At 32.1% G+C, this 26,270-nt stretch overlaps 1 protein-coding gene across 2 annotated transcripts in view; it reads right to left on the bottom strand.

The window, feature by feature from the left end:
• LOC143200926 (glutamate receptor ionotropic, kainate 2) overlaps nucleotides 1–20,580 on the bottom strand; it is an 80,270-nt gene extending 59,690 nt beyond the window's left edge. The window contains exons 1-3 of one of the 2 annotated variants that reach the window (XM_076411725.1): nucleotides 20,326–20,580; nucleotides 16,520–16,672; nucleotides 276–648 (exon numbers count right to left, since the gene is read on the bottom strand). In XM_076411725.1, coding sequence (XP_076267840.1) covers nucleotides 276–648; nucleotides 16,520–16,672; nucleotides 20,326–20,434 — 635 coding nt within the window. In that variant the 5' untranslated portion in view covers nucleotides 20,435–20,580. The remainder of the gene's footprint in view (nucleotides 1–275; nucleotides 649–16,519; nucleotides 16,673–20,325) is intronic. The other variant, XM_076411732.1, reaches the window with a different exon arrangement.
• Between the last annotated feature and the right edge of the window lie 5,690 nt (nucleotides 20,581–26,270).

A 26,270-nucleotide genomic window follows, 5' to 3' on the forward strand; every position in this document is an offset into this window, starting at 1 on the left:
TAAAATTAAAAAAAATCCTTTAAAACTAATTTACTTTGCACTACTGTTTTATATCAGCTAAAATATTTTTTTTTGAACCTAACTTTCGAACGGTAGTGTCTTATGCGTCTAATGCCAAAACCGAAATAACTTTTTCGTCAACCTATTCAATACAATATACAATTTTGAAAAACTAACTCTATATGTATTGGCTCGTTGACCCATCTAGTATAAAAAATTTAAAACTGACTCTACAAAATGAGTTGGTCGGTTTATCTTAAATTCATCATACTCACCGATAATCGGGACCTGCACCCAATTTCTTGAAGGTGACCACGGAGTCGTCCGATTTCCTATTCTTCAGGCATTCCCTGAGCCTGATTAGACTGTCGTCATCCTCGTAAATGACCGTGTAGCTATGCCAATCGTTATCCCGTACCAGGGTGGCCAGCGCCTTGGACAGGTCGGCCGAGTTGGGGTGTAAATTGAAAACGGTGCCGGGTCCGTTGTCGTTCTCGACGTCGTCATCGTTCCGCGTCGATTTCGTGTTCCAGAAGGTCTGGAAATGCGGCAGGCGGAGAGCGGTGGTCGTCGACTCGATTATTTCGTTAATTCCGCTGGATTCCGGACCGAATATGGCGGCCACTCCGTCCAAAACCAGATTGCAAACTACGACAAAACTAGTTAGTGTAATTGGCAGGATATTTTGATTACGGTAGCGATGTGGAGAAGTTTAACGAATATCCGGGCGGTCGGTTCAAAAATGGACGCCGGATAACCTGCAGACTTCTATGCACAAACTGATTTAATCTTGCGGTTTCGTGAATAATTAAGTTTGTCTGGGTACCAGGAATATTGCTCACGTTCATTTTATATGAATCGCGTTTCATTTCGAAAAATCCAATTCGAATGTTATGCATTTTGCAATGAGACCAAATTTACAAATGTTACGCTAAGCATTAACGGGGTTTCTAGTCTAGAAATTAAATAAAAGTCATTTTAATTTTCATATTTTCGAAGCCTTTTTTTAACCCTTTACAAATGAACCCTTAGGATGATTTTTTTTAATTTAAAATATTTTTCGGAATATACTTATTTTAGTGTTAATCTAAATATACAGTTTTACTTTGGCACCATAGAAGAATGTATAGAGTTTGAAGAAATAACAGGTTCGCCAAAAGTCCCTCTACTATTTTGATTGCGCGCCATTTTCGTTATATGACGTTTAGCTCAATTTAGTTTTAACGATTGTGTTATGTAGACGTCAAAACTTTATTATGGATAAATATATGATACAAGAACGATCAGAAGTAGTGGCAATATTTATTGAAAATAATCGTTCCATTCCATTAAGCGGAAATTGCTTCAAAAATATCCTAATCGTCCGTCTTACAAAACCACAATTTACCGTTGACATGAGAATTTTCGTCAGTACGGTACGACAGCAATGGTAGCGGGACTTTTGCCCTACGTTGTAAGTATCTAAACTTTTGCTTTTGGATGTAGAGGTTTATATGCCACTAAAACAGCACACTGAATAACTTGTAGACTTCTATGCACAAACTGATTTAATCTTGTGGTTTCGTGAATAATTGAGTCTGTCTGTGTAGCAGGAATATTGCTCGCGTTCATTTTAAAAATGAAATTCGCATGTTATGCCTGTTGTAATGAAACTACATATAAATTTATGAGTGCTGCTAAATATTAAGAAAGTTTCTAGTCTAAAAATTTTAAAATAATATCTATTTTTTCATATTTTCAAAGTTTAGACATTTACAAATATATCATTAAAAGGATTTTTCAAAATTTAAATTATTTTAGAAGATATAACTCTTTTAATATGAATCCATATATATGATTTTATTGAGAAGGCACACACTAAATTTTAAGTAAGTCGGTTCAGTAGAAATTGAGATATGATGTTAACCATCTCGAAAAGTTTGCTAGTTTCAATACGCTCGAGTTCAAGACGTCGAATTCGTAACGTATTTTTAGATACGTCGGTTTAGAAGCCGCCTCACTAAAAAAGCGCACCAGATATCTTGTAGACTTGTATTCACAAAGTAATTTAATTTTTTAACATTTTCAAAACTTAACCTTAAAGGAATATGGTCTTAGAGAATTTCTCAAAATTCTAATCATTTTCGGAAATAGAGCTGTTTTAATAACCCTGAGGAACATGAATCTGATCTGAGGATCTCTGAAAAATTAACCAATATTTGAACAATATTTTTAGGACATAGGTTATATAGCAACGTTGTACTCTCTATTGCGGCTATTTGCAAGGGCCATCAGTCCTAAGACTAGTTGAATGGCGAATGAGTGCGTTGTCTTGGCCTGCCTTCTAATAATCTCCTCTCCATCTCCTGGTGTCTATTCTATTCTAAACTCCTTTCATAATTATTAAATAGGGTAGTCAGCATGATTCCATGGAGATTATTCTCCTTTGAATGTATTCAATGAACTAAAATGAAATTATCAAGAAAAGAAGACAGGTTGACGTTCCGTAGTTACTCGAAATATTTCTTAATGTAGTTAAGTGAAGTCACAGAAGGTGGGTTGAAGGTGATCAAAAAACACTAACCACAAAAATTAGAAGCAAAAGTACTTAAGTTGCGAAAAAACAACTTCAGTCCGTGGATTCTTGGTATAGGGTGTGTGTAAGAGCACCAAAGTTGAACTGAAGTTGGACAGAAACTTGCAGTTTAAGGTGAAATACCTTCAAAGGTGGATTTTTGTAGGTTAGATTCTCAACCATTTCATAGAGGGATACTATAGAAATTTGGATAGAAATAATGTCATTTAGAAGATGAACGAAAGCAAATTAGTGGACGAAGGTACAGGTGATAGTAAAAAAAATTATAACTATAAGCTATTCAGATAGGATAACGTACAAGTGTAGGGCGTGTGACGAGTGAGATAGGTTTGGTGTGTTTTTTAATAGATAAAACCCTTAAAGTCTCTTTATATCACCGTTCAAGAAGTTGCCCCTTCTTTGCTTGAATAGAATAGCTTTTCAAGTTAATTCATACTGTGAGTGAAACTTAAAATATTACTGTATTTTTCAAATATTTAGATGGATATTTTAGCCCCCTTAATCTTAAGTATCACACATTTGCAACTATGCCAATAATATGTTAATGATAAAGCACTTTCATAAGACATTATGTTGAATTAATTGAGGCGTTGGGAATTATCGATTGAGAACATTCGAACCTGGTGATAATTTAAAAAGTCTGAATTTTACTCTAAAATTATTTTTTAGGACGGATAATTATTTGCTCGAACCGAAGAAACCATTTGAGTACTAGGCATAGTAGCCTTATGAATATATCACCATTTTACGGATTTTATTATTTACATTATAAAAAGCCGTCCATAAGCCTCAGTGGCGTAAAGCAGAGTTTCACAATAAGGCGATTTAAATGCATCAAATACCGCTCGGCTAACTCCTTAAGCCTATATAGACATATGGCACCCAGATATGGGGTTGTGCCAAGAAGATCAATCTGGACATAATTCAGCGGTTTCAATAAAGTAAAGTGGAGTTCTGTTAATATACCGTGGTATGATTTTTTCATTCGAAGTACAACTGTGAATCTATTTTTATAAGTAATCAAGAATAGTCACTAATACCAAAGAGTAATAGAGATGCAGCTCAATAGGGAACTCTAGCGCAAAATTTTGCTTCGCCCAACATCCAGAAGGCGCTATAATCGGCCATTCAAGTAATTTGATTGGTTAATTTAAATCTCCATTATAGGCACAGACATCATAGGTGAAGACATTTGATTGGCTCATGAGTAATGTTTAGTACGTGACAGCCTTGACGTTATGTTTAATTGACCAATGAAATTTAAATAAAAAACAATTTTTGTCTTTATTTACAATTTAATATAAATATAATATTTAAAAATAAGTCAATATAAATATAACCTATAACAATAAATATAAATATATAATGTAAATTTATCTACAATATATATATATATATATAATACCGCAAGCAAAAAACTTTGGTGCATTGCAAATCAAAATTATCTCTTCCGTCTTTCTTCTTTTTCATATTTGTTTAGTGCCATCAATTTAATAGGATCTATTAGAGTTCTGTCTTTTTGTTTTCTTATACTGAAAGCAAACTTTGAGTCTTTTTCTCTTAATATTCTGTTCACCTCTTTTACTCAAAAGTATATAGCACATCTTGTTAGTACTTCTAATATTTTATCCCAAAGATTATTATGGAATGTACAATTGAAGGGTTTTAAATTTAATTTTTTTTAAAACGTTTGACAAAAATTTTGTTATATTATCGACGTGGCAAAATCGTTGAATAAAATAGGGCATAGCTCAAAGACCTATTGGCAGTATAATAAAACAATTTTGTAGTAGTCTGGGGCACGAGATATTGTCTTGCTTCTATAGAATCACACTCAATTTGTAGTTCTACTGTTTTATTCATAATTGTACGTTACATTTAATTTATTTTTTCAAAAGTTTTACTAAATAACGGTACAACGTAAACCTTTCTTTGTTCTTATAGGAACATCTGAACCGAAGTTGTAGAGTTAAGTAATTAACGGTAAGAATGAGCAGAATGGGGGATACTGGCTGAATGAATAAGAACTTTACCATTACCTTCTGGAGATTGTTCAAATGTCGATTATACTTGCCTCGAACACCATGGTTGTTGGCTTGGAACGGTGGAAATAGGAGCACTACAAATAAAGACCCAACCAGTTTAAATGTTTAACCCAACCAGTTTAGGATTTTTTATGTTTTCTACTCATTTATTAAATCACAGGGCACTTTTTTAACGGAAAACGATGATGTATTTCGTCACTATCTGTGCATCCGGACACACAACATACTAGAACGAGAATGAATTTCAACTACCGACTTGTATAAACTAATAAAATAAAATAATAATTATTTAATAATATATATATTATAAAAATCTAACCACACTGTTCTCTATATAGGGCACATTGAAAATAGCGTATAAACAGTATCCCGTCGCGGATCTTAGCATAGCGAATAAAACAAGTAATATGTTAAAAGTAGCGACATCTACATGGTGGACGTCGCGAAACATTTCGCCAAAATTTCCTATGAAGTTAAACCTTTATTTCTCTATGACTAATACTAATACTGCACTAGTTACGGTTCTTTGTTTTTGGCGGAAAAGATTTTCTCGCATCCAAATTTTTATATAAGATATATCCACAAAGTTTTTTTAAAAACTGTCAGCTGTCTTTTGCGATTTGTTACTAACACAGTTGTGTAATATTATAGCCATATCCATATCTGATACACATGAATAAGGAAATGGTAATCCGCTAAGGTGAACTGTTTATTGTATCTGTTGCGTAGAAGCTGGAAAGCCTTGAAATATAAAGAACATCTCGAGGATTATTGAATTATTTAGAGTCCTTTTGAATGTCAACATAATATGGCAGTGTGGAAATAAGAGTTTCTGCTGAAGCGACAAATGGAGAACGACGATGCGCATTTAATATTTATTTCTATGTACGGCGGCTACAGCCTCAAGGAAAATGGAAAATTTGCCTTCATCCAAGTCCAATTTTTCTCTCTCGCATTGTATAATCGATACGTACGCTTGACTTCGATTCGACAGCTTTCTCGTCGCGTAATTTGTTTGTTTACACGAGGAATGAAATTACGCGAAGTACCGAAAACAAAGCGGGATCGAACGGAAATTTGCGTCCAGGAAATATGAAAAGAAAATAACCGGAACGAAATTGGTTGTAACTGAAAGATAAATGGAATATTAAGAGTGCCTTTGTTCGATATATTCATATGGAATGTTTTTTTAGTCGTTTTATATTTACTGACGCGTAAATACTTTCTCGTCTCCACTTTTTCTATTATCTTCTTATTTAGGAGGTTCTTTGTTCGACTGTATATTTTTTTATGTATGTTCACCGATTTCTCCGTCAATTGAGGACCGATACACAATATTATTTTTTTAATCGAAAGAGTTCACTCCCTAAGTGGTCCGATTGGAACCAAGTCAGGATCTGATGGTGGAATTCAGGGAAATCGAGGGAAACCCTCAAATTTCAAAGGCGCGTACATTGTTTTCAAATATTTTTTTAATCTAAAATAATCAGATATTTGTGTATAATGTTACTGCTGAGCTGATGTGATGGAAGACACAACTCCTCAACGGTTAGAAATTAGAGGATATTTCCTTAAATATTATGGAGATATACAGACAACTAATTGTATACTTTGAAGTTTATTAGGAAAGCTGACGGTGAAAGCAGGTCCCGGACCGCTATAATCTTCAGGGGTTTCTGAGGAGTTTTTAGTAATGTTTTTTCTTACCAAAGTCGTTCAGTGCAAAAGCCGCTCAGTTTGCTTTTTAGGCACTAACTATATCATTAGAGAAGCCGTAAAAATATTGCAGGCTAGTTTGCTAACTATTCTAGTTTGGTTAAAACATTTGTCAAATCACCTAGACTAGGTAGCGGACCCCGGGGTCTGAGCGTTTCTTATATTCAATCACTATTTCTTTATATCTATCATTCTTCATACTTGGCCTACCCATTGTAATACTCAATAAAATGGCTGTATAATTTGTTGAGTAAATATCTAAGGCTAAAAAGGGAAAAATAAAATATGCAAAAAAATTGAACCGCATTCAAAGAATAATTAATGAACTATCTAAAAAGTCAAAAATAACCAAAATTAGGTTTTTTAACAATACAAAGTTACCGATCCCACCCAATACAAAAGTAATAATAAAATTTTGTGTCATAGCAAAATGTCAAAGCAAATCCAATTTGTTGCTCGTACCGACTTCAAATTGATTAGATGGCAGTGGTTAAAATAATATTGTAATTAGTAGATGAATAGGTTTAGGCAGGTATTTTAGTTTAGATAACCAAATTGTGTGTATGTAATGATATTAAGCTAAATAGGTTAAATAAGGGTTTTGATTATTTTTATATAGTTATATAGTTATTAAAACGATTATTATGTACATATTTTATTTTAAAAGTTTTTTTTGTTTAAAAATAGAAGTTTGATTAATATTTACTTTTTAGTGAGTACCTTATTTATTTTTTGAAGTCTGTTCAATTTTTTTTAAATATTTTATTTAATAAAAATAATGTTGATTTTGTAAAGTTGCGTAAGATATTTATTATTAAAGTGTTATTAGGAATAAGTTTGTGGAGTCATGATTGAATTAAATTGGAAAATTTCAAGCTGTGTGTAATATAGGAATTACATTCGATGACATGGTCATTCAAGTGCCAATTAGAAAAGAATAAAATTATTTCTTACTATGTATTGCTTGTACGCATTTGGATCGTCGATTTTGATTAGTAAAAATGCGAAAATATTAATGCAAATATCTGTTAAACAATCTAACTCTACTGTTCAAATCGATGGTTTATACATTTTTCTATTAAAATCAACAGATTTATATGCAGCGTTATTGATTTATTCAATTTATTCAGATGCTAATCGTGGATTCTAATCAATATTGCATTTTTTATATTCATTACATTTGTTTTGTTTGCAGCTCTGCTTGCTGCCCAGGCCCATAAATATTTTAGAAACCTTTTTTTATGGCGATACTACTCTATCATATCCCTATTATCGGTTTTAACTATTTAGAAGTGACGATTTTGATGGTAATGTCAATGAATGGCCTGGATAACCAAAAAAGCTCGAAATCATTGAATTATATCACTTATTGGTCGAAAAAATTCACATAGCTCAAATGATAAATTAATTAAATGATTGATGATTTACCTATGAAGGAAGATAAATGGCTACCATATGAATTCACTGAAAATGCCGTTAAGAACCATTTCAACTCATGGTTTCGAAATGCTGAAGAACAAACCAACATCGAAGAAAATGATGGAAAATATTGTGATTAATATATCTTGTAATACTTTAAAATAAATGCCTTCTAATGTGGAAAATTATCAAATATCTAACACCATAATCGTAAATCAAAACAAAAGGTTAGTTTGGTATGGAATTGTGTTTTTTTCGACCCCATAAGGAGTTTGTGGTCAGGAATTGGCTAAGAGTGTGTTATCGCCAAGTATTTGGAATATAGAAGGAATTTTGTTCGTTGGTTATTTCCAAAATGTAAAGGAATATTAGGTTAAATGAAATAGATTGAAACATTTTAAACCAATTCGATTCAAACACTCGGATATTGATCCGCTTTACACAATAATTTTCACGGTAAACGATTGTCGTTGAATGAAGAGGTAAACATTACTATACTAAATAAAAAAGCTTTGCTGTGAAATTCATAAATTGTGTGCTGAAAGTCTTTTCAAATTATATCTGTATATTTTTAGAATTATTCTGTCATATTTTATCAGTTATGTTTTTATCACATTTTATAAAATATTTATATAATTTTATCTTCAGAGCTTTTTAAAAGCCACAGAAATAAATGTGATGAACTTACGTTGAACTACAAAAAATGTACAAAAAAAAAGTGTTAGGAGTAGATATTCAGCGCTGTCAGTATATAATAAGGTATTGCTTTTACCAACAAGTCGAAAACAATTTGGACTTATGGACTTATGGATAGATTTATTGCGTTCTGAGGTTATATCATCTAAATCAATAGAAATATTTTAAATAAAGTACTACGAGGTATTGTTGATGCTATATGGTCCATTTGTAAGGACAATCAATAAGATATTGAAGGTAGATACTGTCGATAACTATATCAAGGACTATACCCAAAAACAGGAATAGAGGCTCCATGAGCTCCATCGATGTAGGGGTTCTCTAGCTCATAGATTAGTCAGAAGATTAATGATATTAAAACCTTTTAATTTAGTTAAGTGAAGTTATTAGTAAAACTCAGTTCATATTAGAAGCAGTGACATAGATTTTAAGTCCGAAGTGTCTATTGTAGAATAAACACTTTGTACTAATAGCATATTAGTATTAATCTACTAGATTGTTATAATAAATAACAAAAAAATATATTCTTAAAACTTTATCTTTCAAACTGGTTCAAGTTATAAACTCTAGGAAGTCAGGTGATATTAGATATGTTAATCAAATAATCCATCTTTTGAGCCATAAAGATCAAGTACAGCATTAAGTCAGATTAAAAAATTTGATTACTAAGTTTAAAATTATAAATAAAATCTTGAAAGTAAGACAAATTCAAGTGATGGAACATTGAGATGATTTAGATAGTACAAGTTTTATTTAATATTATTACACGGAACATTTTTTATTAATGTTGAATGAGGAGCATAATGTCCTAAAGAATAAAAATTGTCAATTGTAGATGTATTTTGATAAAGTATCGTTCAGTCTTTCTCAGTCAGCAATATGATACTGCATAAACTACTTTATTAAAATCGTTGCCAACTAAAATAACTTGATTTGCTTCCTAAATTTTGTCTTCATTAATTAATGAAAACAATCGATTGTATCAAGTCAGTTTGAGAGAACATCTGGTTTGCTTTAATATTACATCAAAAGTACATTAGTCATATTCACTAATCGCTGGAGTGTAAACAGTATCTACCAGTAGACAGCGGGCAAACAAAAAAAGGGAGGAAATCTAATTTAAGCCACCTGAGTCGTTTATTCGAAAAAGATGAAACGCTTGGTTAAACACGACGAGTTTGGAAATTCTCCAAGGAAAATTAATCAAACTCGCTCTTAATACCTTCATAAAACGATTTCGCAAACATCTAATCTTTCGTCGGTACTATCCATTTCAATTTAAACTTCTCGCAGGGTAAGGGGAAACGCCGTCATAAGAGGGATCGAAAATCTTGTGTGTTTATCTTGCATTTTTTCTCTCAGTTAAAATTTCATATCTTTCCATTTCACACTTTGGTGCTTGCAGAGTTTGGTTTAACGACATTTTAAGTTCATTTGATGCGACCGAAAGCTGAGCTGTTAGATATTTTTTTTAATCGATAAGAGCTTAAATATCAGCATAATGCAGTATGAATAAGACTGATTTGGGTTAGAGTTTGAATATTTTTTTATGGAGAGTAATTATCTATTAATTTTTTTTGCAATGTCTCATTGAAAGTAACTATTTTGATTAACTTTTAGTTATTTTAAAGTAAAGTTAAGGATATTGTAAATTTTTTTTTCTTATTTTTTTCACAATGGTTTTTTTTATATCTATAGGGATTTCTAAATTTAAAGCTTTATTGTGAACAATCGATACAATATGTTTTGTTCAAAGTAATGTTCAACGATAATTTATGGAATCCTCCTCGAAAAAATGATCTTTTGAGGTTTTCAACGATTTGACTCATTTTTAACCGACTTCGAAAAAGCAAGAGGTTCTATGTTCGGCTGTATATTTCTTAATGTATGTTCGCCGACTTTTCCGTCAATTGTGGGCCGATTTTCGAAATTCTTTCTTTATTCGGAAGAGTGCACTTTCGATGTGGTTCCGTTGTAATCAAATCAGGATCTGTTCGGGGGAAGGGGGTAAATCGAGCACTACAAATCAAAAGCACCTACAAAGTTTTCACATATTTTTTGTGTATAATGTTATCGCTGAGCTGATGCGGTGGAAAATTGGAAGTCGTTCAGTGCAAAAGCCATTCGGTTTTTAATTTTAAGCACTAACTGTAGACAAACAGTATATAAGACCTCGTAGAAATATTGTTTTTATTGTACTACTGCTTCTATCGATTAAGTCGTGCGTTCGATTCCCGGCACGGTAAACAATTTTTGCTGTTGTAGTTCAGTTAAAATATATGTCAAATCATCTAGCCTAGATGGCGGACCTCGGGGCCTGAAGCATTCCTTATTTTCAATCATTTTTTCTTTATTCCTATTTATACTCATACGGGCTACACCTTTACTTGGTCTACCTATTGTTATATTAAATAAAATAATTACGTAATTGATTGAGTAAATATCTAACACCTAAACAGAAATATAAAATATTTTTAGCAAAAAAATTGAACCTACTTCAAAAAATAAATAAGTAAATCACTAAGAATTAAAAAATAATCAGATTTAGACTCTTAATGCAAAAGCAAACATTTCAAAAGAACATATGTAATAATAATCGTTGACGTTGAAGTTCCCAAGTGACGAACCCAAACAGTTATATTAATTTAGATTTGTTTTGTTGGTAATTTAATTTTTTGTATATTTCACACTACTATATTATTATATTTGTATTATTTGGGCTCGGCACCGACTTTAAGGATTATTGTTACATATTTTATTTAAAATTTTTTTTTCTAAGTCTAAGTGATAATTTTTTAATTTTTAGTGATTTACTTATTTATTTTTTGAAGTCGGTTCAATCTATTTTGTTCTATTTTATTTTGTATCTTCGTTCGAACTCATATGTCGGAACAAGTAGTAATCAGAAGGAGTAAAGTGTGGAGACTACGGTGGGTTGTTTGGGGTGTAGGATGTTCCCAGATTGTTATCACCCCTTTTGCAACATACAATCGAGCGTTGTCATGCGGAAGAATAACACTGTTGTGTCTTTGCTCGTATTTCATCCTCTCCTCTCATTCCAGCTCGTTTTTCGCACAATGCTTGGGTTAAATGCATCAATTGTAGTCGATAGCGACCCGCATTGTTTTTTTGTAGTTTTAGTATTGCAATTATATTAGGTTTTATCAGCTAATTGGAGCTATAACTTTGCTGTTAATGTTCATGCTTGATGGAAAAATACTCCTTTCTACTGAAGTACCCTTTTATAGTGAGTTTGTCACTGAAGTTTTGTCATTGTAGTGAGTTTATCATACATGACCAAACGCCTTTCAATATAGTTTTGCTTTAATTTATACACTATAAAATATTCATTCACCACTGCTAAAAAGTTGACATCAGTATTCACATACTGAAAGTGAGGAAGCATTTTTGCCATAAGCTCCATACAGCATTCCATGTCTTTCAGCAGCTTTTTTCTTCAAATTGAAATAAGAAAGAAAATCTTCTTGCAAATGCGATTTACACGGTACAGATTTAGACATTTCAAGCGATTGAAAATGGATTCTTGTGTGACTCTCAACAATTCCGCCTGTTGTTCTTTCGTTTTACACAGATCATCTCAGAGCAATGCCTTTAAATGCTCCTTTTAATTTTTTTGTCTATCCAGAGTGCTCTTTCTTCGGTGTTCAATTCACCACTTCTAAAAAGTTGATATCAGTATTCACATACTGAAATTGAGGAAGCATTGTTGTCATAAGCTCCATACAGCATTCGATGACTTTCAGCAGCTTTTTTTCTTCAAAGTGAAATAAGAAAGAAAATCTTCTCGCAAATGCGATTTACTCGATACAGATTTAGACATTTCAAGCATTGAAAACAAATTCGGTCACATTTCAACGAAATGACCCGTTATGAAAAATTAATCCTGTAGTGAAGCTGCTATTTCGTGTGGCACAAATGTATCCGATTGGATACACTAACTCTCTCTTTTACAAATATTTTAAAATTAATTTATGGACCTAATAGTTGTTATGTTGATTTTTCCTTGACAATTTCCATTGAAAATGAAGTATACTTAAAGAAAGAAAATCAAAAATAACTTGGATTCAAAGGGATTCTTTAAAATTCGTCCATTTGTCTATTATAAGCATATGGAGGACTATATCGCTGTAATTCCCAACGATAATTTGCACAATAGGCTTAACTAAATTATTTAGTTCACTTTGAGATGTTAAATGTGATCCATTTGTGACAAAATTTTGTGGTTATGATGTGACCTATGTTGAAGATTCTGACTGATGTTGCTTACACTACCTCATTTTTTTAAATTACTCTTCGTGATTCCACAGTCTGCCCTATTGGCAATAAGTATTTCTTCTGTCTATATTATATATATATATGGCATGTAGAAAATCACTTCATTAAGCAATTTTCTGTAAAAAATATTATTTTATTTAATTAGTCTTCTAAAGCTTATTCTAAAGTCTATATATGGCCAGTAATCAGATCAGGTGGTGTTAAACGTTTTAGTCTACGCATTTCACTATCACGTCGCATATTTAGATGATTAGCGAGTACATTGGGATGCCCTGACACTCTTTCGAAGTACTTCACACAAATACGTTGAATTACACTCGTTGTAGGTTCTAGAGGAATATCGCGTTGTATCACTTTATTTGAAATATAGTACGGAGCATCAACAATTGCACGCAACACCTTATTTTGGAACCGTTGAATGATGGATATATTAGATTTGCTAGCGGTACCCCATAGTTGGATTCCATATGCCCAAATGGGCTTGAGACACTACCTCATGAATTTTTTCCTTCATTGGAGGTTGTTGCGATGGACAGTCTGGACGGTATCAAGAGGCGGTTTACTGGCTGATTTCATATCAAAAAATATACAGTTTTATCTCTTGTTCTATATAAATATTCTTTCAGTTTAGTTAAATGGAAATATTTACATGATCCATTTGTCATCTCTTTGCTAAAATTAAGTTAGGAAGCTGATTTAGATGTTGCTCTATTGAAACGTGAATATTGGACGTTGTACCAAACACTTGGGTGACTGAGCGGTGATTGTTGACATTAAAAGAGTTGGTGGAACCTGTCTAAAATTGTACGATATATCTATGGAGTTAGTTCTTCATGTAAGTTTATTATTATGTTCAACAACAAATCCGTGAATAATTCTTATAAAAATTAAAATTTAAATGAAATTTGTAAACTTAGCTTAGTAACGGCATAGACCCTCTTTGATTAGAACCTCATGGACTGTCAATAAAACAAACCTATATTCAGAGTACATTTAAAACTCATCATAAACAGCTCTTAAAACCAATATATATATATGAAAACTTAAAAAATGTCACAATCACAACAATTAACACCAAGCTTACATCAGTTCTACAGTTATACAGAATTCTTCGTAATATATTAAACTTGAATGATATTTTTAAACTATAGGAATGTTTACTAATGATTAAAAGAGAATTGTATAAAATTGATTTCAATTAGTTTACACTGGGTATATAATTTAACTATATTTTCAAAAATATATTGTTCTACTGTATATATATATATATATATATATATATATATATATATATATATATATTATATATGTCCATTACGTTATACTTAATTATTGAGATATATATTGGTAATGTTAACCTAAATTATCTACTTTCTGATGTCCAATAGTACATAATTATCTTTATTCATACTTGTTGATTTTAATAGAGTTGAAATAAAGGGGGAATTGGATGCAATATTATCTTGAGTCTGAAATATCTCAAGATATGTAGATAAATTGCTTACCAGACTAGAAACTGTGTCGGCAAACATTCTCTCTAGGTTTCAGTTCAGTGATTCTACTAAAATAGGTGTGCTAAATTTTAATTATCTCCCTTTTGCCATTGAAGATATCTTTGGACTAACTGGTTTTTTGAGCAGAAATATTTCGTAGTAAATGAAATACTGTGTATTAAATAGTTTTTTGATATCTTATCAAATCGTTAAATATATATAACACAAGGTACTCTCGTTGTTAGTTATGGACACAATAATAGAAACACCTGACATACACATAATATATATTTAATACTATAACTACTGCAAATCTCCGCGGAATTTATTAGTAGAGTATGTGAATAGTTTTCAAAGATTCCAAATCAAACAATTGTGTATCAAAACATGCTGCAATGGCTTCATTTATATTGGAGATGGAAATCTACTTCTCAGTCTCTGCTCAAGAACTTCCCTTAACGGTTCAACTATATTGAGATCTGGCGATTGTGTTGCCCAGGAAAGATGTTTGATGAGATACTGATGGGTAATGGTAATGGTATGGGCATTTTATCATCTTCCAATATTTCTTATTGAAGTGTTTGGCAGAAATATACTAATCATATTTTTGCCATTAATTTGAAGTAATTCGGCCAGTGATATGCATGAGAAGACCAGTTGAGTACCATAATATTGTCGTCCGGTGTTGTCGTTATTTATACGACTTGGAACAAGAAAAAGAAAGCAGCGTTGCCAACATGCAACAAAATGTACTATATTGCTATATTATAAAATTGGCCAGTTTTTTAATTCTTGAATAAATCTGAAATGATGTTGTAAAATACTTTAGATCTGTTATAATTTTAGATGAGTAATGTATGAGATTTATAAAAATATTTTAGTCATAATACTTAGGAGATCTAAAATCTGGTTTATTTTGGAAATCGTGACGAAGACAACGCCTTTCCTACTGATGAATTCGGGTAGGTTTATTTCACTGTTTCGATTGCATTATTGGTTGATTCTAGACCCAATTTCAAATCAATCTATCAATCTATTTCGAATCACACTAAAGAGTTAGTATCACCTCTTTTGGCATTAATGCTAACTTTCTAACTATCTGGTTTTATTTCGTTTTGTTTCAGTAACAATTTTCAAATGGAATCTCGGCCCATAAATTTTTTTTACGGAATACAGAATCAATATAACATCCTTGTTCATTTTTACATCATTTTATAATTTTATTAATGACGGTAATAATATATTATGTTGGCAATCGGTAATAAAATTATACTTTAGCACATTCAATGTCATGGTTTGTCGCAGACAAACATTATAAAAAATTCTAATCTAATTTCGCAAGTGTTCCACAACATACACACTTCGATAATTTCATGAATAATTAGCGATTTACATTACTTGAAGCATACAATAGATAAACCAGGTAAAAGTTTGGGGGTTATCATTAGGGAATTTCACCTTCATTAAAAGTTACCTACTAAATAGACATACTAAACACATTTATAACATTGCGCTAGATAAGTTGATTTTGTATTCTTTGCCAAGAACTTATTTTCAGCAATCTTTTATTTTCATTTATATCTGCTGCAAAGTTATCAGATACTGTATTAGTTGTAAAGCGATTTCAAGTAGTTTATAAATATATTACAGCATAAAAATGAACTAAAAAGCTACGCTGGAGATTGTTCAAGATGGGCTTGGACTTCAAGAAGTTGACAATGATGGTGAAAACTACTGGGGTAACGTATTTCGTACTCCATACTCTGCGGTAGAATATTTATTCCCATACTTTATTTTTTACTTTTTTCTTTTACTTTTACAAAATATAATTCCCTTAAAAATTAAAAAAAAAGAACTGTAAGTGACTAAATACAGATACTGTAGTGTTATTAGTCGCAACAAGGAAACAAGAACAAGGAACAAGGAGCAAGAAATTGGGCGGCAGTGTCAAGATTAACCCATCAAGCAAAATGTTTGCAAAAAAATATGAAAAAAGTGTAAGGGTATAATTCATAACACTACCCTTTATTCCATATTATGAAAAAATACACAATAAATTCTATTGAAACGTTTTCAATTTTTTTCGTTTTAATAAATTGGCATTGGCAACCCTAGTTAAAATTCAAACGTGCAATGGTACAGCTTTATTGATAAAGTATTATTATGTTATGGTATGGATAAACCGAAATTACTTCTCCATCATCTTAATCTTATAAAATACAACAATGATTATATTCAAATACGATATTTTACATTTTGTATTTAAGTAGGGCTTTTACCTATTTGTCCTGCTTCATATATGCTGTCCTTCTGTAATGGTATGATCCTTTCTATAACGTTATATTTAGTTTTTACCCTAATTACATTTAGGGCGTTCCTGATGGCTATCGACGACACTGAACGATGGTTGCTGTCACTGTCGGTAAAAATAACTGAAACAAATATTATTAAATGTATCCACTCCGATATAAGGGATTAAAGGGTGCGTGAAAACTGACAGTTAAATAGTTCCCAACGAATACGGTCTAAACCATATCATTGAGGTGTTAGATATTAATGTGTGTGTGCAATAGTCGTATTAGGTCCACTCATATGATGTTGATTTTTGTCTTGTGTATATATTTTATTTAGCTCAGTAATATATGAAAAAATGTATCGTATATGTTGCCATATTTATTATAAAACTCAGTTTTGCAACTGGTAAAATTAGCATCGGGAAATATCGACTGAAAATAGTGGAAACAGTCGATAGTGGAAAAACAGTCCAACTAGTCGATGGTAAAACAATTAGCAACTGAAAATAGTAATTACTATTTCAGTTAAATGTTTTTAAACTACTTCAATTATTTTTCTATTCGTGGTAACAGACGGGGTTGTACGAATTTTTTCCTATACTAATTTTGAGAGAGGAAAGGACGGAGATAATTATTTGATTCTTTGTGCTGTATAAGGCAATTCACTTAAAATAATTTTAAATTGGCAAGTAGGAGTGTGAAAAAAATAATGGAATAACTATTCTAAATATATTTAATCGTACATTAATTTTCGGAGAGTAAAAATGATAAAATAATGAAAATAATTGGTTTATTTGTATTTCATTCCAACATGTGCTTACTTTTTGTTTAAAAGTGCCATAGGTGAGGCGAAAATGTACATATTCCTTTTCAAACGTTCTTTGGAAAAGAAAACGAAATTATAATTTATTACCCCCGAAATTAGAAATTTAAAAGTTTTGTTAATATAACATTACGAAACATTAAATAACATTTTGAAATGTGCAAAATTATTTATTTATTTTATATATTTGACATTATTGTAAACAGGAATGGAGTAATGACCTCTATATATTTTATTGTATTCCTTCAATCAATAGCACCAATTTTTTTAATATTATTATTCGTTGAAATTTGAATAAAAGAAGTTGTACCATTTAAACAGACATGGCGTTTAATATGATTCTATAAACACCTTGTTCGTTCTAATATTTGCTGATGATAGCGCTATGTTCGCTGATACAGTTGTAAGTGTCTGTTGAATGAAATGTTAAATAATGTTCCACAGACTTCTTTATGGATCAAGATATAAATATAGATCTGAAGAATTCTGTTATATTTGTGGTGTATATAACAGCAAAACAGACACAAAATATCACGGAAATTGCCGAACAGGTTTATACCGATTATTTTGCGTTAAATATTGAAAATGCATATAAATAATGGGTTTCTCATAAGGCTTGAAAATGTTGTGTTGGGTCTTTAGGTATAATAAAAGATCGGTCAAAGAATTGAAAAAGGAGGGACTGTGTTTTAAACATGAACATTTGTAAGACATTCCCTAAGAAGATATTTTGTATAGGTGATACAAGATATATTTTGAAAGCTAGGTAAGATGCCATGATGGTAGATTACTTCTGATCTTTAAAAAGATATTTAAAAAATATATATATAAAAGACAGTCTTATAAAGTATGTTTCGCTGAAGTATAACATACGTTTTCCAAACTATTTTTTCTTTCAACTTCTATGTATATTAAGTAAATACTAAAAAGACGAATAGTAGTGTAAAAATTTGATAATTTAAAATATTTTTGTTATATTTTTCTCATACTGTCTACTATAATATCAAATTAATCATTTACAAATAGACAAAGAGTCCATATTCGTGATTTCGTGAATGAAATCATATCAAGGACACATTCATTGTTGATCAGTGTCATCATTTATTTGATTCAATGCCAAGATAATCGGTATTTCTCTGAGCTTCACGTTAGAATAGAAAAAACGTCCATAAAACAGATTCGAGTATACGTAAAATTATTTTAAAATTAACGGCTAACTGGTGAGTTAACAAAAATATTTTTGAAAATTCAATTAAACAGTTTTTATATATTTCATGCTCTGACTTTAGGAATATGTTAATATAATCGATCATCATTATTTTCAAAAATACTGTGACAGTAAGTATTGGTTTTAACTTGGGCACTGATAGAATTAGACTTTTAACAAGTGTTCAGGTATCTATATGATTAATGTTTTAAATATGATGTTGATTTGGCTAACGTCAACTCGATTATTTATATATCTTTGAAACATGAATTTACCTAATTTTAGAATTGACAGCAAATTAATAGTAACGACAAAATATACATAGAATTTGTTTGTAAGCTAATTTAAACAAAAAAAATTCCGACAGATGTTTTTGAAATATCTATATCAACGTTGTTTTACATGACAGGAGTTGTTTTGTGTTTGACATATTATGGTATTATATTAAACCCGAATTGGAATTAGAAGTACTGCTTGACAAAAATTGGTTATGATATGATTGAAATGAACAATAGTTTAAGGCTGCTTTTTGAGATTTAAGGTATTGCTATAGGAGTAAATAAAAATCCGTACAATTAGCTAAAAGTAAAGAGATAATTTTCTTCAAATGCGGCCGTTTTTCAGCCAATAAAGCTATGTAATAGTGGCTGTCGATGGTCCTTCCTTTTTCAAGGTAGTCAATGAAAATTATTCCATCCGCCTCCCAAAATACAGACGCCATAACCTTGCCAGCCGACTGTTGCCTTTTCCCACGCTTTGGAGCGGGTTCATCGTGTGCAGTTCACTCGGATTACTGTCAACTGGACTTCGGACTGAAATTATGGACCCATGTTTTATCCATTGTGGCATATCGACGCAATAACTTGGGTTTATTACACTTGACCATCTTCAAACACTGCTCCTAACCATCAACTCGTCGTTGTTTTTGGTCAAAAGTAAGCTCGCGCGGCACTAACTTTGCACAGAGCTTTCTCATACCCAAATATTAGTGAATGATATGATATACATGTTCAGTTGATATCTTTAAAGTGTCTGCTTTTTCATTCAATTTTAATTTACGGTCATTCAAAATCATTTTGTGGATTTTTGAAATGTTTTCGTCGTTAACAACCTCTTTTGGGCGTCCACTGCATTCACCTTCTTCGGTGCTGTTAGCACCTTATTTGGACGTCTGCTGTTGGACGGTTTTGCATCATGGGTGTCTCTACGACCATGTTTGAAGTTAGAAAATCAATGTTTTATTGTTATTTCTGATAGAGCGGAGTCCCCATAATACTTTTCAAGTAATTTCGTCGCTTGAATGATATTTTTCCCATCAAGAGAATCAAAATATCAAATCAGAACAATTTTAAATAAAAGATCCCAAAATAAATTAAAACACATAATTTATTTGAAAATAACATGTAGTGTCACTTTTAGCATAATAACTCACAAATTTATTAGTAGAGTATTATGAAATTTTAATAGATTCCTTTTGAAGATTAGTACTACCTGAAAAAGCGACAAATGCAAGAATATAACCACTTTTTGGGATCACTAGTCAAACAGTGTGGTGAAAGTATTTAAAATGTAAAGTAGGGTTCCAAATGACCTCCCTTTCCTCCAATATAAAAATTATTTTCAGTAAGCTATTTTTTATAAAATTGTTAGTATTTAGGTAATGAAATTTAATAATGTACTATTGCTCTATAATCCCCCTGGTAAGTAAGATGGAAGAAGCATGGAACAAAAAAGACCCGCTAATGGGTAAGCTCAACTCACCGACGTTCAAGTTCTCTTTCTCGCGTACATTTAAACTGATCACCCCACTCACCAACCCGGAACATAACAGCACCAGCACCACTCCGATTGCGACCGTAGCTGCTCGCATGACGGTCTCGTAAATACCGTCGTCAAATCGACCGTACCAGATCAAAATTGATGGGACCGCTCCACGATCGCCACCATAACGTCGTGGAAAGCGAACGAGAGAAAAAAAAACGAAATGGGAATTGTTTTCGGGAACGGCGGCTACTCGACTCGGAGACGGGAAGAAATGACCGATTCTATTTTTAAATATTTAATTTTGGACCGAAAACATTCACAGATGTCGGCGGGAGTCCTTGGCACTCCGATCTAATTCCTGTGGGGGAGGTGCGGGCGGAAGAATCGAGCGGGGGGCATAATTAAAAGTTTTTTTTTTAAATGTCTTGATGTCGGGGGATGCTCTGTGGGGGATAGAACTTTAGGTTTTTTTTAATTCAAAATTGTCCTGTTTTTATGGAAAGTGACAGCATTAAGGTGAACGCTCTCTATTATTTTTTCCTTTTTCAGATGTTGGGATGAAAATTAGGATTTCTAGTTTCTTTTGTAATTTTACTCTTTAGGCCACCACACATTCATCTACATCAAAGTCAAAGGTTGGCAACGCTGGTGGATTGATACCATGCGGTTCCCGACTATAAAAGACTGCCACGACGACGTCTAGTTCTATTTTCTTTTCTCCATCACTTTCACAGCTCTACCGTATCCTGTCCATTATCCCGTCGACAAAATGTATGATTTAATATCGCAATAAACAAGTATTTATTCAGCCAGTGTTTTCAGTTCTCATGCGAATTACTTCCACAAAATAGTAGTGAGTGTTCGGACAAACAATGGCATCGACAGTCACACATTCCGACCGACCAGACGAACATTCCTACAATTAGTGACCCCGACGTGATCGAAGTTGCTAACAGGTAAACCAGCTCACCGTAAGCCACTCGGCAGGTGCTTGATACGTGCATGGAAGGATAGCACGAGAAATGGAATCCGTCAACATCACATTGTCGACGTTATCCTACGAGACTAGCCTGATGGACAAAAATCACAGAAGCCCATCATGCATAACATCAACACATGAAAACCCTTGCATCACGAAACGGGACACGTAAGGCGACACACTTATAGGTACCCTCAAACAAATCGGAACACCCCAAGATGAACGATGTTCTGTTACAACTTCGATGGCAGCTGATTCCGTAAAACTCCTCGCTCAGGTTGAGATCCCCATCTCATAACCAGTCCCTAGGCAATTCCTTGCGTAATTGCGGGTGCACTTCGGAACGGAATCAGCCTAAAGGGTGATGTAGCGACCGCTACATCAACCTTTAGGCCACTTGAACTTTAGGCAGAGGCTTTAGGCATTCACCTATATCAAAATCAAAGGTTAGCAACGCTGGTGGATTGGTTACTTACCATGTGGTTCTCGGCTATAAAAGACTTTTATTTTCTCTACTCCCTTGTAACAGTACCGCTTCCACAGCGCTACCGTACTTCCTTTACCAAACCTTATACACTGTCCATTCTCCCGTCGACCACATGTATCATTTAATATCGCAATAAACAAGTATTTATTCAAGCAGTGTCTTCAGTTCTCGTGAAAATTCCTTCTACAAAATAGTAGTGAGTGTTCGGACAAACAATCGCATCGATAGGCACACATTCCGACCGACCAGACGAACATTCCTACAAGTTTTTGAACTCATTTTACCAAAATTAAATATCTATTATTAAAAATTGCGACCACTATTATTTTTTAAGAATTATATAGTACTTCGTTGTTAGTTTTTTCTTCCGACTTATTCAATAGAGACATGTTTAAAAATTAGCTTTTGTTACTCTATTTTATAAATATGGATGCCCTCAATTATATTCAGGAAAAATGACAACTGAACAGTTTAGTGTTGAAATTAGTTGCGAAAATTAGCTCTGAAAATGGCTACAAAAATAATTTATGTATCTGGCATCAGTAATTAGTGTTTTTGATACTATGCACTTCATGTATGCTTCATATCATATACACTGAAGACAGTTTTTTTTAATTAATTACATCTTACATTAAATATGCTTAGTCCAATATAAATTTACGAATTAATTTATTACTACTGTTCTGTTCATTCAAATTAAAATAAAACTAATCTACTTAAGTAAAGTTAAGTCTACACTTATACACTAAACAATTTTATGTGGTTTGGTTCGGTTCAATCTTTTAATTTCCTGCGTGTTGTCCAGTAGATGTAGTGCTTCGACGTTGTTGTGATTTTGCAACCTTAACATATTTCATCTGTCAACGCGAAATATTCGATCACTTCGTATATCCAATTAATTTCGAGGTCATTGTACAGCTATTCGTTGGTTACGTAGCGATAAACATTGGTAATTAATCGCAGGAATGTGTTTTGTTTGGGATTGCCAGTTAGTTTGGTGTCTTAGTGCAACCCTTATATTTGCTCTCCATACGTCCAAATTGGCTTTATGATTGGCTGAAGACGATTTAAAAATATTTATGTGTTAAGTATTTGCATATTCTCTGAAAATTTTTTCACATCTAAAATATTTATATATCGACAAAAATTAGTAAAAAACATATTAATCAAAATAATCCATTATTTTGTACATTTTGTATATCTGTCTAACACCATGGTGATCCAATCATAGATCCATCCTCGCAGTTAGTCAAATAAAACCTTGTGCTATCCAAACAAAACATTCTGCACCAGTCTCAACAAGTACTAATCCGATGCTTGTTCAAAAGAATAATGTTGGATCTTTGCACGCTATTGTTGGGATTTTTGTAACATTAGGTCATTTATTTTATTCTTTTAAGTAACAGATTAAATACATTTTATAATCTCGTGATGCATTACACCTTGTTAATCAATATGTACACCAAAAGTTTATGACTATGAATATTCAGCTTCGGTGTATATATGACTTTTTGCGCTTGATGGCTAATCACAACGCTCCACAGAAATCTCTTCTTGTTTAACTAGCAAGCAATGAAACCGCGATATTGAAAGGATTTGAAATGGTATAATAAAACAATCTTGTTGAAACCTGTGGTAACTGTATCACTACATAGTATAAAACAAAGTCGCCTTTTCTGTCCCTATATCCCTATGTGCGCTTAAATCTTTAAAACTACGCAACGGATTTTGATGCGGTTTTTTTCAATAGATAGAGTGATTCAAGAGGAAGGTTTATATGTATAATACATGCATAATATACTAAGGCAACATTGCTAATTTTAGAGGTTTCTAACGTGATGTCGTAAATTAACCTATTTTTTTAGGCTTATTTAGCAATTAGCAAAAACGCTGCCTAACCCTACGAGTTAGATCAAATTAATGTACTACAGTATAGTACACCATAAAAAGGTCTACAAAAAAGTCCGCGATGGTATATGTTTATCTTTTAGGGATAACCCACATTAACCATTTTTATTGTTTACTTTTTACGTGAGAAAATGGCTTATTTACGAAGCTATTTTAAGCAATACGGCATTAATCCTTATCGAATTAAGTACCTTAAATACAGTGTGCAATTAATATAGATCAATATGGTTCCTTACAGCATGTAAATTAAACAAATATTTTCGGAGATATTACAAATTTAAAATTTGCGTTTAAAAATGTGTAATGTAATAAAAATTGTATGAATTTAGATATTCCAAAGATAGCAGGAAATCTTCATAGTAAGTATAGGGGAAGAGGAATTGTTTTACTCCAAATTTAATGCGTGCAGGCCAAGGGCAGTAATGAATGAACCAAAAATACTGGATCGATTTTAATCATGTTTTCATTGAGTGACATAGGCATATATATTTTATGCCCGTGCAAAGTCGGAGCGGGCCGCTATGTTTTTATATACAACGTTCATATTTTTTCTGTAGTGTATTTAATTTAGTATCAGCATTGCACCCGTACGAAGCCGGGGCGGGTCGCTAGTTGTAATATAAACTAACTATATAAATAACTTATATTGCCTTGCCTCTATAAAATGCAAACAAAAGTTATGAATAATTTATTCTTTCAAAGGTTTTCAAAAGGTCAAAACTTGAAGTATATACTATGGTAAAACGCAAAAATGTGTATATTCGCATCTGGAATTGGAGTTATATAGTCAAGTTGCAATTTCTCAACTTTTGGTAATTCATCCGCCGTTGGTAAAGAATGTTAATTATCTAAAGCGCCCTCATGTCTATTCCCTTCACCACTTCCTAAAGCCTGTTAAAATAAAGTAATGAACTTATGATAAATACCTTCGATGACTTTTTGAATATGCTTGTTAAGGGATGTATATTCCTGAATCCATGAACTCTAATATATTCTAAAAATGTTTCCAAACTATCTGGGTTAAGTAACCTTAAGCCAATATATTTATTCGAATAATTACTCAAAATATTTTTCTTTAAAGAAATGAACACCCTGAAAGTAATTATTAAGCTTATTAATTGACGGAGCTTTAACAAATTTGTTATTAGTTGGCAATAAAATTTTGCACTATTCAAGTACTGAATCGTTTTGCTCCGAAATTTTTCGTATATTGAATTTCGGTTAATCGTCTCTTAAAAGATTTGCATTCAAGACCTATTATTTTAGAGGAGTTGTAACTATAAAATAACTGATCCAAGAATACATGTATATCACTAATTTGCCTAGCTTCTTTTCGAAGAGGATTAATTTCTAAAATTAACAAACACATTTGTGAATAACTATTAGTATGAGTAACCTTATCTTAACTTAAACAACAAAACATTCTTTAACTTGGTGTTATAACAGTAGATTCACTTGATATCGCCAATCACAACGCTCCACAGAAATCTCTTCTTGTTTAACTAGCAATGAAACATATATTTTTTTTCAATATATCTTAATATATTTTTTTCATATTTAATACAGTCAGTTTGGAATTATCAACATTATCAGCCATTTGTTAAAGATAGCTGAAAACTTCTTCGAAGGAACATTATTCTGTATTTCTTTACTATCTGTGCATACGAGTATACAACACTTATATTGTACTACCGGCTAATAATATACTAACACATAATTTAATCACTGAACCGTATAAAAATGAAATACAATCTTCCCTATGTAAGTCACGCCGAAAATGAAATAAAGGCACAATAAACGGACCATTGAAACGAAATGAACCAATCAAAATCCTACAGTGCTCTTAGCATAGCGATTAAGAATTAAGTGACAAGCAATTTGTTCAAAGTAGTGGCATCCAGATATAGGACGTCGCAAAATATTTTTCCAAAAATTGCCTAAAGTTAAACCTATATTTTCTCTGTGAGTCATTGCCTCTCAACATTTTTGAAATGAATATCGAAAAAGGAATTTTAGCGTTCTATGATTAGCGCCTATTTACACTGAATAACTCAGTAGTACCGAATGGAAAGCAGTAATTTTATGTAGATAAATGTTAAAACCACGGAATTTAACAGTTAGGCTAGATTGTTTAATAGTTATTTGCAATATATGTATTTTACCAATACATATAGTGCTCAAAATATACTCAAGCACTTAATTATTGTCTATTTATTCGTGTTATTCAATTCAAATAAGGTATACAAATTTACCTTTCAATCTTCAATATTTTTGTCGTTATTGTAATTATATTTTAAAGAAAAAAATTATTCCCAATATTCGGTTAGTATATAGTTTTAAAAAATGATACAGTTTAAATTTGAACGTTGATTGCACATTTTAATTACTTTTATGCATAATTATTAGCTTGGTGTGTATAATACTTGTTAGAAAGAGTTTTTAAATAGATGGATAAGTCTTGGAAATACCATGATGCTACTCGATTTCACATACTTGTTGCCAAGGAACAGAATGCATGTTCAATTATTCTACTTAAATTAAGCTACCATTAAACAAGTTCGTGCGGTT

The sequence above is a fragment of the Rhynchophorus ferrugineus genome, unplaced genomic scaffold (assembly GCF_030347505.1).
Source record: "Rhynchophorus ferrugineus isolate W39M unplaced genomic scaffold, kcgeb_rfMv2 rfM1, whole genome shotgun sequence".
In the NCBI taxonomy this organism is placed as follows: domain Eukaryota; kingdom Metazoa; phylum Arthropoda; class Insecta; order Coleoptera; family Curculionidae; genus Rhynchophorus; species Rhynchophorus ferrugineus.